This window comes from Lithobates pipiens, unplaced genomic scaffold (assembly GCF_037356315.1).
Source record: "Lithobates pipiens isolate NorthernLeopardFrog02 unplaced genomic scaffold, aLitPip1_a1.2 Scaffold_25, whole genome shotgun sequence".
NCBI classification, from domain to species: domain Eukaryota; kingdom Metazoa; phylum Chordata; class Amphibia; order Anura; family Ranidae; genus Lithobates; species Lithobates pipiens.
The window spans coordinates 21,405,808-21,419,454 of record NW_027507787.1 but is presented as its reverse complement, the minus strand read 5'-3'; the positions used below and the strand labels follow the sequence as shown (position 1 = coordinate 21,419,454).

General features: G+C 39.3%; 1 protein-coding gene across 1 annotated transcript in view; it reads left to right on the top strand.

Annotated features, from left to right (window-relative positions):
- The window catches only part of PCDH15 (protocadherin related 15), a 1,670,337-nt gene that overhangs the window by 844,729 nt on the left and 811,961 nt on the right, over window positions 1–13,647 (top strand). The window contains exon 12 of the mRNA XM_077454160.1: window positions 10,128–10,334. Within this exon, the coding sequence (XP_077310286.1) occupies window positions 10,128–10,334 (207 nt within the window). The remainder of the gene's footprint in view (window positions 1–10,127; window positions 10,335–13,647) is intronic.

Below are 13,647 nucleotides of genomic sequence, written 5' to 3'. Positions count from 1 at the left end.
TATCCACAAAATGTACAAGTGTGTCTATGGGAATGTTTTACCATTCTTCAAAAAGCGCATTTCTGAGGTCAGGCACTGATGTTGAACGAGAAGGCCTGGCTTGCAGTCTCCCGCTCAAATTCATACCAAATGTGTTCTCTCGGGTCAGGGCTCTGTGTAGGCCAGTCAAGTTCCTCCACCCCAAACCCTCTCATCCATGTCTTTATGGACTTTGCTTTGTGCACTAGTCCAAATCATTTGGGGGAGGGGGGATTATGGTGTGGGGTTGTTTTTCAGGGGTTGGGCTTAGCTCCTTTGTTCCAGTGAAGGGAACCAGCATACCAAGACATTTTGAACAATTTCATGCTCCCAACTTTGGGGAACAGCTTGGGGATGTCCCCTTCCTGTTCCAACATGACTGCGCACCAGTGCCCAAAGCAAGGTCCATAAAGACATACATGAGCGAGTTTGGTGTGTAGGAACTTGGCTGACCTGCACAGGGTCCTGACCCCAACCCAACCGAACACCTTTGGGATGAATTACAGCAGAGACTGAGAGGCAAGCCTTCTTGTCCAACATCATTGCCTGACCTCACAAATTCACTTCTGAAAGAATGGTCAAACATTCCAAGGAACACAGTCCTAAACCTTGTGGACAGCCTTCCCAAATGAGTTGAAGCTGTTATAGCTGAAAAGCGTAAGCCAACTCAATATTGAACCCTACGAATTAAGACTAATTCACATTGATTGTGAACAGGTGTGGCAATAATCAGGCCTGGGTGTGGCTAGAGAAATTGAACTCAGGTGTGGACAACCACAGTTATAGTATGTTTTAACAAGGGGGGCAATCACTTTTTCACACAGGGCCATGATGGTTTGGATTTTTTTTCACCTTTAATAATAAACACCTTAATTTACAAATTGCATTTTGTGTTTACTTGTGTTGTCCTTGACTATTGTTTAAATTGGTTTGATGTTCCGAAACACTTAAGTGTGACAAACATGCAAAGGAACAGGAAATGTATATATAATAATAATCTGTTAATAGTACTGGAATACGACTCTGTATTTTAATGACAAATTAGGTTGCATTATCAGCCCTTGATGTCTGCCAGAATTTCATGTAAGAAAGTGAAAGGATGAGAGGAGGATTGTGAAAGAAGCTAAAAAGTATTTATATTAAGTAAGGAAAACTTTCAAGGTTACTCATACTTGCAGTCACTTCTCACCAGGAAAGTGCTGTGCAGAATCAATCATTTGTTTGGAGATTGCAAAATAGAACAGTGTTCATTTTTCCCTACGTGAGGACAGCAAAGGTGACAGCAAAATGCAATCTTCATTTACAATACATTTCCAAAGCACAGGTCATGCAAGATCATCATCACATTTCTACTTGCATCTATAGAGCATATCATAAACATCTTCCACAGTCCCAATAACAGGAGCCAAATCTCATTCAATATACTCTAGGAAAAATAATCATAAACTTTGTATCGAGTAGCCATCATGGCACAGGAGCAAAGCTAGTTCTTAAGATGCAAATTCACCATGCAGGAATGCCTGAAGCAATCTTTGGAATGTCTACAGTCTATACTACCTAGAATGGAATAACATTACACCTTGCAATAAAAATGGAAATGTGTGCCCGGAGAATGGATCATTTTTAAGTCAAACCAGTTGACTTTAAGTGCTGAGCTCAGTATCAAGCATCTTAAGAGCCTTGCATTGTGACCACATAAAACAACATTCACAATTAACCATATATTAAGTGTAAAACTGTATGTTATGTGCATGCATGTGTAAATAATATCCCATTTCAATGTAAAAACTGCAGACCAGAGTTGTTAGTGCCATTTATTGATTGGTTCATGGCTGTGTGTAAGTCTATATATACATTAGTGTAAATAAAGCCAATTTTTGTGGATCCAGACCCTTAACCAAGCACGCACCCTGGCAGGCCGCAGGAAAAGAGGGTGCAATAGAGCACGCTTCTCCTGAACCGTACCAGGCCAAGTGCCCTCAACATGGGGAGGGTGCTTTGAAGTAGCCCCCAAAGCACCTTGTCCCCATGTTTCTGGGGACAAGGGCCTTATCCCCACAACCCTTGGCGGTGGTTGTGGGGGTATGTGGGTGGGGGCTTATTGAAATCTGGAAGCCCCCTTCAACAAGGGGACCCCCAAATCCCAGCCCTCCTATGTGAATTAGTAATGGGTACATTGTACCCCTACCTTTTCACAAAAAAGTGTCAAACAAAAAAAACGAAAAAAGAAAAAAAAGCTGTAACAGTGCCACCTACATGAGAGGCTCCTGCCAAAAGATGCTTCTTCTCCACTCTGTGACGTAAATGGATGACCCCATCCACCTCTGATGTCACGTGACATTTACGTCACCGAGTGGCCCCACCCTCAGCTATATAACAGCTATCACCAAGAAGAAGTGTCACTCAGCGGGAGCCTCCCATGGAGGCGGAGCCGTTGCAGCTTTTTTTTTCTTTTCTCGGCTAGTCGGAGGTGGGAGATGGATTTACATTGTGGGACATTTTTATTTTTTTATCTTTTAATAAAGGAAGTGTCTCCTGTCTTTTATTATTTTTGACACTTGTTTTGTGAAATAGTAGGGGTACAATGTACTCGTTACCAATTCACATAGGGAGCCGGGATCTGGGGGTCCCCTTGTTAAAGGGAGCTTCCAGATTCCAATAAGCCCTCCAGCCGCATACAAGGGTTGTGGGGATGAGACCCTTGTCCCCATCAACATGGGACAAGGTGCTTTGGGGGCTACTCCAAAGCCCCCTCTCCATGTTTTGGGCATGTGGCCTGGTACAGTCATGGAGGGGGGGCACTCTCTCGTCCCCCTCTTTTCCTGTGGCCTGCCAGGTTGTGTGCTCAGATAAGGGTCTGGTCTGGATTTTAGGGGAACCCTATGCCTTTTTTTCTAATTTTGGCGCAGGATTCCCCCTAAAATCCATGACACACCTGAAGGGTTTGATATGGATTTTAGGGGGATCCCACACCATTTTTTTTTATTTGGCACAGGGTTCCCCTTAATTTCCATACCAGACCTGAAGGGCCTGGTATATATTTTGGGGGGATCCCCACGCAAAATATTGTTTAAAATGTTTGGTTCAGGGTTCACCTTAATATACATACCAGACCCAAAGGGCCTGGCAATGGACTGGGGGGTGGGGCCATGCCATTTTTATCAATGAGTTTTATCCATATTGCTGAGACCCGACAATTCATTACAGCCGCGATCAGTTTTTAATAACTTTTTTCCTTTAGAAATGTAATTTTGCTGTGGTTTTATTCTAAACATGGGAAAACTGCACTACTTTACAGGCATACTATAGACACCCCCCAAGCATGATATTTAAAGGAATATTTCATTTTTATTGTTTTGCTTTAAGCATTATTAAAGATCACAGCTCCTGAAAAAACTGCTGTTTTAAAAAAAAAGTGCATTGATAAATGTCCCCTGTGGCAGGACCCGGGTCCCCAAACACTTTTAATGAAAATAACTTGCATACAAGCCTTTACTATGAGCACCTTTGATTTTTCATGTTCGTGTCCCATAGACTTTAGCGGTGTTTGCGTGTTCGTCCAAATTTTTTGCCTGTTCGCATGTTCTGGGGCGAACTGAACCGGGTGGTGTTCAGCTCATCATTAGTAATCATCAAGTCTATGTCAACCCATGCAGACAAATGGAGATAAACCTCATTGGGCAGTACATCATAACAATATTTATTTAGATAAAAACTATTGAAATTGCACTCACATTGCTGACAAACGTCACAGAGGAGTCAGCAACGGGATGCTACTGCATGCTGGGACACGGTGGCCATCTTTATGGTGGGGAGAGGCTGTATACATACAAACAGAGCTTGCTTTTGTTTGTCAGCAACATGAGTGCAATTTCAATAGTTTTTATCTGAATAAATACTGTTATGATGCACTGCGTAATGAGGTTTATCTCCTTTTGTCTGAATGGGATGACATATATTTGATTACTGCTGGAGGGTAATTTCTGAACAAGGAGTCACATCCAGGTTTTCTGCATCCACTATCTGGTCTGCTGCCACTAAGTGTATGAAGATAATTGGGCATCCTTCTTACTTGAGTTTACTTTACACAAGCTGATAGACCTTTCTGATGAGGGTCCACCAGATGGTGTAAGCGGCTGTATTGTCGGGTGCTGGTGATGGGTCTCCCTATTCCCTGTCTATTGCATATTGAACTACTATTGAACTTTTGTTCCTGGATTGTCCTTTTGGGATTTAAAGCACTGCAAACTTACCATATATATGTTTATGAACTATGTATTTATATATGTAAAATAAAGTTTAATGTTAGGAATTAGAGGAACCTTAGATTACGCAGGTATCTATTTTTTATGTATGTGTGTGTATATGTGTGTATATATATATATATATATATATATATATATATATATATATGTATATATATAATATATTGAAGCAGAGCGTCCCAGAGAGAGCCAGGAAAAGTCCTGTTCGGGGTTTATACATCTCCCAGGCTCCTCTCATACACATTCAGAAGTCTCTGAGCCATGATCCAGTTCGGGTCTTGGTCCTCTTCTTCAGGCTAATTTAAGCTCACCTGAGCAGACAGCTTTTGCTCTCTGCCTGGGAAACACAGACCATACTGATCTGTGAGAGCCAAAGGGTTGGTAAAAGCTGTTAAGCAATTTATGCAGAAACTGACAAGTGGTAGGCTTGCTCAGCCTGGTAGTTAGGGCCTGCATATTGTGTAGTTAGAGCCGAGACATGGCTAGGATTTTTGTTTTGCTATCTTTGTACTCATTTGTTTCTGGAACACTGTATATAACACAAATAAACACAGCACTGTTTATGTAGGTACTTTGCATCAGAATGTTTACAATTAGTTGGATAATGGAGGATTTTGGTCAATACATATACAATATAACACCCTAACGTGATTCCTAAAATATGTTATGTATAGTACATAGTTCTAATTATATAAGAAACCATAAGAATAGAGGAACCTCAGATATTCCCCCTGACAGCATAAAATAAGCTTCTTACAAATGTAGCAATTACCCCCCCAAGTGGACAACCATTTATCTGACTTACATCGCTGATGTGATATATGTATATTGCCATGGTCTTTTAATTTTACATCTTTTTCACAAAGCAGAATATGGATTTGGAGATAAAGCTGTTGTAAAGGCAGAAGGTTTTTTTTCTGTGTGCAACAGCCCCCTCATCCCCCCTAATACTTACCAGAGCCCTAGTACATATAACTGTGTATTAACTAACAATAAATTACATATTTCATGATCGACATGATGTGGTGTTTATAAAGTATTATGATAAAATTAACTGAAGTCTCCCAATATTTTTAGAAGTTCGGGAAATTATGGACTTATATTCCATTCATTAATGCTCTTCTGGAAGAAGACAAAGCAAAATCAAAAAATGCATCTGCTAGGTTATAATAACAGTGATAGGGCATAATCATGGCTTTCCCCAAATTCAAATGTCTCTATTTCTCATACTGTTGTATTTCTTGAACATCAACCAAACCAAGTTCTACACTAAAAAAAAACAAAGCAACAATAATATAGTGATAACAGAACCAGAGCCTATAGAAAACTTCAAGACAGCACTACTGTATAAATATCTACATTCATAGAGCTTCTTCGGAAGTTTAAATAATTATTTAATAAAGGGTAACTCCACTTTCGTGGGAAAAAATAGTCAAATAATAAAATATATACTGTATATAGCGTATACAATTGCAGCACAAGTCATATCGTACTTTAATGTTATTAAAAATTACCTTTCCATTTCATGCAGCTCTATAATTTTCTGTAAAATGCAATGCAATATGTCTACCTAGAGGCATTCTATACACAAATGGTGTACAGAATGCCCCCCAGAAATATAATTTCCTGCTTGTGTGATTGGCTCACTGATTTTCCAAGACATCTGCACTAATATACAAATATTCGATTTTTGAGCATCCCCTGTCACAAAAGCATTTATGGCAAGATACTCCCAAAGGGAAATCACATTGAAAGGGATGCAGACCCCGCCATTGTCCTCATTAGAGCCCTGCAGGTGCAGCAGCTGATTGATGATTACAAAAACACTCTCATACAGATTCACTGTGCAAACAGCTATTCCTTCAGGATAACTAACGTTAGGAATCTGCAACAAAGTGTGCTAAACTTCTTGCAATGTACATAGATCACCCAGAGGGGAATGTTTTTTTTCTCAACAAAAGTGGAATTACACTTGACAAGTGGACCTGACTCTCATGCAACTAACATTTAGCAAATATATTTTATTACATAAAATAAAAAATAAAGAAAGAAAACACAGGTTAAAAACTATGGTAAACCTATTAAAACCCATATAACAACCTCAACGTCACTTGGAAGTTTACAGCAGAAGGGTTGTGGGAAGTAAATTTCAGCTAAAAGAAGAGGGACCAACACAATAAAGACATCAATTACTGGCTGTAGGTTATGTCCCTTGTGCTGTTTTTTTCTGCTTTTATTTTAGCTACAATCAGGTTTTAAGATACCAATTTTAATTGTGTCCATTAGATAATGGATGCTGTAAATCATTTTTTAGTTTTGTGTAAAATATAATTTATTATAGGGTGGCAGTTTAAAAACCATGCTGGGCTTTCTGATAATTATGGCCAGCACTTCATTTATGCAGACTGTGTTTATCCACTAGTTAAGACCTTGTTATTTTTCTGCTAGCTAAGGGAAGGTAGACAATTCATCCCCCTGATTCCAAGTCTGTACTTGGCACAGCAATTGTAAGAAATAGATTTTAGAAGGCACAGAACTTGCATAGAACTTTACAGAGGAAGTGTGCACTAAAAAAAAGTTTGCTAGGAACAAAAGCAAAGAGGTTTTTTGAAGAAACCGAAGAGACACAAAAAGTCTTCATTGTCACAATTCACTAGCATGTATTGAAAACTTGAATTTTGATTTAACGCCATCATATCATTTTTTTTTCTCTTTCTCTCTTTTTTTTAATAATGGTTATTGAAGATGTACATTAAATCTTATTCTTGATTGTATTTTCACTATATTTCTACATTTACTGATTGTTATCTACTTTATCAGGAACATGAGAATTCCTTTTCTGCTGTGAATTTTTTCTTATGTATTTTTTTTTTTTATATAAAGAATAACAAACTAAAAGTTTGAAACCAACATAATGTGGATTAGAAAATATCATACTGCATGCTCATATCTCCACTGGCCCTCATTCATATATTTATTGCTTTTAAACCACAGGTAGACTGATGTACTTTGTTCAGTCAAAAAAAAACAAGTGAATCCGTATTACATTATTGATACAGTCTATTTATTTCAAGGATTTATAAAGGTTTGTTTAAAAAAAGAATGCCATACTTACCTCCTCTGTGCAGCTGGTTTTGCACAGAGTGGCCCGATCCTCCTCTTCTGGGGTTCCTAAGCGGCGCTCCTGGCCCCTCCTCTTCTTGAGTGCCCCATTGGAAAGCCACTCTTCCTCTGGGCACTCATTTGGGTGTGCTCCCATGTCCTGTTGCTGCGTCAATTGGCACAGACAGCAGGGCTCAGCCCCACCCCTCAGCTCCCGCATCACTGGATTTGATTGGCAGCAGCAGGGAGCTAATCGCTGCACTGCTATCAATCTATACAATCAGGACCCAAGACACTGGCTGGAGCTGGTGTGCGCATCCCTGTTGCTGGAAAGACCGGTTTCAGGTAAGTAAAAGGGGGGGGGCTCTGGGGGGCTGCTGCATCACAGGAGTTTTTTCACCTAAATGCATAGAATGGATTAAAGTGAAGAACCTTGAGGGTTTACAACCCCTTTAACCACTTGCTTACTGGGCACTTAAACCCCCCTCAGTCCCAGACCAATTTTCAGCTTTCAGCGCTGATGCACTTTGAATGACAATTGCGCGGGCATACAACACTGTACCCAAATGAAATTTTTATAATTTTTTTCCCACAAATAGAGCTTTCTTTTGGTGGTATTTAGTTACAGCTCGGAGTTTTATTTTTTGCTAAACAAACAAAAAAAGATGCAAAAAAATAAAAAAATAAAAATCATGTTTAATAGTTTGTTATAAAATTTTGCAAACGGGTCATTTTTCTCCTTCATTGAAGTGCGCTGATTAGGCGGCACTGATGGGCTGCATTGGTGGGCACTGATGGGCTGCATTGGTGGGCACTGATAGGCTGCACTGGTGGGCACTGATAGGCATAGTTAAGGCGGCACTAATAGGCACAGATAAGGCAGCACGGATGGGTGGCACGGATGGGTGGCACGGATGGGTGGCACGGCTGGGGGGCACAGGTGGGCACTGATAGGTACCACTGATAGATGGGACTGATGGGCACTGATAGGTGGCACTGATAGGTGGCTCTGTTAGGTGGCACTGCTGGGCACTGATGGGCGGCACTGCTGGGCACTGGTAGATGACACTGATGGGCACAGATAAGTGGCACTGGGGTGCAGCACCTTTGAGGCAGATTGTGGGCACTGCTGGGTGGCACTGCTGGGTGGCACTGCTGGGTGGCACTGTGGGCACTGCTGGGTGGCACTGTGGGCACTGCTGGGTGGCACTGACGGGGGCACTTACTCTTTAAACATTTGGCACTGCAGGGGGCAGGTGGGCACTGGCAGGGGGCAGGTGGGCACTAGCAGGGCTGGCCATGATTGGGACTGATGTCCCGATCACGGCCGCCGGTGATCGGCTTTTTTTTTTCTCCTCGCGCTGTCACCGCGAGGAGGAATAATAGCCGATTACCGGCTCCGTTATATCACATGATCAGCTGTCATTGGCTGACAGCTGATCACGTGATAAGGGGTCAGGTTCGACCCCTTGCACGGATCGGTGATCAGGCGAGTCTCATGGACTCGCCGATCACAGAGCGTGCCGCGCGCGCCCCTCAGGGGGCGCGCAGGCCGCTCGTGCACGGGACGACGTCAATAGACGTGGTCCCGGCAAAGGAGATCCGCGCTGTAGCCGTCATTTGGCTATAGCGCGGATCTCAAGTGGTTAAGGAAAAAATGTTTCTATTTATGTTTTTCTATAAACTTTGTTCTTTTGACCTGTGTAATCATAAGTTTCTAAAAAGTTAACTCGATGTCTTAGTACAGTCCTCATGACTAGATCTTCAAATGCCACTGTACCCACTTTGTTTAGCAATGTAAATAATATTTTAAAAGAACATTTGGATGGCGCAGGTGATGCAAAGTTGCATAAAGGCATACATTTGAAAACAAACAACCTTTGCCTTTTTTTAATCTATATACACAGATAGGCTGGTGATCATCAATGCATAGACTTGGGATTGTAAAGCAGGAGAAGAGCTGGCAGATCTATGATATCTCCAAAGAAAACCATAGGGAATCAACTTAAACCCTGAACTTTAAACATTTCTATTCAAAAATTAAGATTTTTTAAGTCATTGTATTTTGCAAAACTGATGGAGCTACCATTTCTTAAGTTTGTTAAGTTTACATATATTCTGTAAGATGTAAACTCTAACTGAATGACATTTTGTTTGCAGAAGCACTCTGTATCATAAAAAAGTCCTATTTTTTTTTTAAGTAAAATATTTTTTTTCTTATTTTTTTTTATATTTCTTGCATATAAGCAATGGTTATTTCCAGAAATTCTTTTGCAGCTATTTCCTGTCTATGTCCATGCACTCCAATAATGGCTGCATGGCATTTCTCAGGGTGGGTTTCCTAAAAGTGACAGTGCTGAATTATACCTGTTCAACCTGTGCTGCAACAGCCACTTGTAATCTCAACAGTTGACAGGGTGACAACACTGAAACACAGGGAGTGCCTAAGCAAGTTCCTTCAAAGCAGAATAGGCAGGTATTACTTTATTGAAATCTACACACTTTAAAATAATGAAAATTACTTTTGAATGTACATTAATATATTAAAGCTTTTATGAGAAATTAGTGATGGTTTACATATTTAAGTGCACATACAATATAAACACAGAGGGATGTCATTATTTAAGTTTATTTCTACTGGAAAAAGCTTTTTGCACCCTAAAATGTTTTTGTGATCCCTTAAGTGTGCAACCAGCTGCTATTTTTACAATAATTTAATCTATGCAATACAATTTTTTTCAGGCTGAGCAAGACAATGGCCATCCACTTCCAGCATTTGCAAACGTTCACATTGAAATTTTGGATGAGAACAATCAGGCTCCTTATTTTACTTTGGCTACATACCAAGGCTACATACTGGAGTCTTCTCCTGTTGGAACAACTATTTCTGACAATTCTAACTTAACTGCTCCATTGAAATTGATAGCGTTGGATAATGATATTGAAGAGGTGAGTTTTCCTGTGTTAATATTTTATTCTGATTAGGGCTCAACTCAAAGCAAACACTACACACACTTTCACAAAAAAAATAAAAAAAAAATAGTTACATCTGTATGTTAAGAGTAATTAATAATTCTATGTATCATGGAACATCTAGGAACATGGTGCAGCACTAATGAATACCTCCTGGTGTCATCCACAATTGAGACCACTAATAAATCTGGTGATGATAACTTGAGGGTTGAATCTGGACAAAAAGACCCCAGCAGAATTTATATTGTCTCTATGTCTAAATATATCCGTTATTTCACTTATAGATACTTTAGATTCCGAAGCTCTTGATGGTGTGTTAAATTCACATTAACTTTTAGGTTTTCGCTAACAAATATGGTTAGAAGTAAATTTATTCTCCTTGCTATTATCTCAATATTTTAATAGTAAGCAATTGTCAATTTATATGTAGTTACTGTTTTCCTTAGATGATAAATATGAAATAGACAGTATTATTATTGCTACATTCTATGACGTTATATTGTGTGGCGAGCCTGTCACATGTTTCAGATATGTTCTGTTTTGCATACAGTATGTGCTAAATTTGTAGTTGGCAGTCATTTTATTTTCATCGTTACAATCCATGTGTTGCATATTCTACCTAGTAATGTAACCCAAGCTTCTGAAAAGGTAATAAAGCTTAGTTGACTTGCTTGCACTGCTGGCAATAACAGCTAAAGCAAGAGGTTTATACTTGGTCATTGCCTTAGGCATGATGAGAACAGACGGTTCTAATTTTCTGAACAAAAACGGTGATTTGTTAGCTTTTTTTTTTTCACCTTTTTAGAGGTCTTGTAACACATGTTCATGCATTAAGCGTGTTCGAAATTGATCTTTATAGGATAGCTATATTTTCTTTATATATGTTCTTTTTTTTCTATGCGAGCAGAACACTTGAAACATATTTTTTTGGGTAATTGACATGTTGCATAGTGAAAAAGGCAGAGTAATCTTATCCATAGATATACTGTACTTTTCATAGCCATAACAAAAAATCCATGCAATGTGCTTGAATAAACAAGACAGGTAGTTTTAAGCGTATGTGTATTGTTATATTTTATTGTCTAATCTAGTTTCTAAGCTTTTCCACTAGTGTTTGAATATGACCAATATCCAGAAACTTTCTTATCCCTAATAACGTTGAAATTTGAACAAGTTTGGTCTAATGTGACATCACTGACCGTAAATTGGTAGCACGTTAAATAGATACAGCCATTAACTTTTTGCCATCATTGTAAGTATACCACTAGGACAACTACAGCAAACAATATAATATTCTAATAACTCTATGGCATTAATCCCTTCAAATATGGTATTCAGTATATGAATTCCATGTTTCTGTATTGTTCATTAAGGAACACAGAACAGCTTGAATTCTGAAATTGGTAAGGCTATATGCTGCTGCCTACAGGAGGCTTGGACAGAAAAAAGCTGTTAAAAGCCAGCTCTAACCATCATGCCTCTTGCTTTTAGTGTCCTAGTGTATTTGTTTTCTCAGCTTTGATTAAAAAAAGGCTAATTATTTTTTGCTAGCTTTTGTATTCTTTTTTATTTCGTTTTTTACTCAGTACACCATAGATATTTTTCTTTTCTGTGACTTAGTTACATAGTTGGTAAAGTTCAATAAGGACATCCAGTTAAACTTGTGCATCTGTGTGTGTCACTATCATTTTAGATACCACTGTAAATTGTGAAACACATCCTAAATTATTTGACTGTATCTATACCCCACTGGCACCACCAACTATGGAAGGGAGTTCCACATTCTTAATGCTCTAGCAGTAAAGAACCCCTTAAGCAGTTAAAGTTTGAACAACTTCTCATTTAACTTCATTGTGTGGCTGTGTCTTCTATAGAGACCTATGATTAAACATTTACTCCCAATGCTGGGGGGTCACCATTTAAAGTTTTGAATATTACTGTCATATCCCTTCTCCATGCAGAATACATTTAATGTCTGTAGTCATCTTTCATAACTGAGGATTGATGACCAGAACTGGAAGACATACTCAAAATGTGGTCAAACCACAGTTTTGTAAAGTGGAAGAATCATAGTTTACTCTCCTGAGAAATACTAATTTTTAATGCATTCTATTAGTCTGCTGTCCTTGCTTGCTATAGCTTTACATTGCTGAGTCTGTGATCTACTATGGTACCAAGCCCATTTTCCATCCTTGATTCTCCCAAAGGTTCACCCCCTAGTGAGTAACTTCCATTCATATGTTTAGCTCCCAAGGGCATTACTTTACTTTTTAGACATTTAACCTCATCTGCCATTTAGCTGCCTACCACTTTATTTTATTGGGGTCTTCTTGTAAAGTGTGTTTTTTTTTTTTTTTTTTGCTCATTGAAATGCTCATCCTCTGGTATAATGCTGTCTCTAAGGACTCACTTTTTAGATAAGGCTGGATTGAGCTAAAGTACTGCGATCTACCCTTGTGTTGAAACTATCGGGCTCCATTTTAAAAATGCAAGGCCTTGCCTTGCACTGGGCCTATGTGTGTGCCTCCACATGCCACAACATATCTTCACAAAAGATACATAGAAGTTAGTCCCACTGCTACAATTGTCCTCATCCCAGAGTCACCTAATGGTTTTGGGGGCATTTTCCTGGAATCACCAGATGGATGGTAATATGGAACATGACACCACCCCCATTGTCAGAGGGTCTTCATCTGCCAAGTCTTTTTTAGCTCTGTCAGATGGGTTCAAATCCTCTGCCGAGTCCACTAGGGACTTCCTAGCTGTTCATGCCCAGCTATTGAATTATTCTATCCATAAAATTTCTAAGCACACTCTGGTGGAATACTTGACATAGTAAGTCTCTAACCCACATGTGATGGAGTCTGCAGCCCCTGCTGTGATTTCTGGTTCAGATTCAGAATCCCAGCAGTGGGGGACCCCCTTTGGGGATATTTTTCCCACTCCCCTTTTGACCCTAGCCTGGCTTTTAATCCGGGCTCTCTAGTTTATTATGCATATGTAGAAATGCCTATATTTTGTTGTTTGTAATGATCTTACTGTATGTATTTTGACATTAGTTTGCCAAGCCACCTTAGTTTCTCTTGATGAAGCAAAGTCATTTAATTCAAGAAACAAGTTGAGCTTTCTAATTTTCCATTGCATTTGCAATAAGAATCCCTGCAAATACTATTGTATATGGGAGTATTTTATACCTACCTAAGTTGTAATGATTTCTAAATATGTAATGGATGTTGTAAAAAAAGGGGGGTCATATTGTTTTAATGATTTTAATGTTGTTGAGACTTTA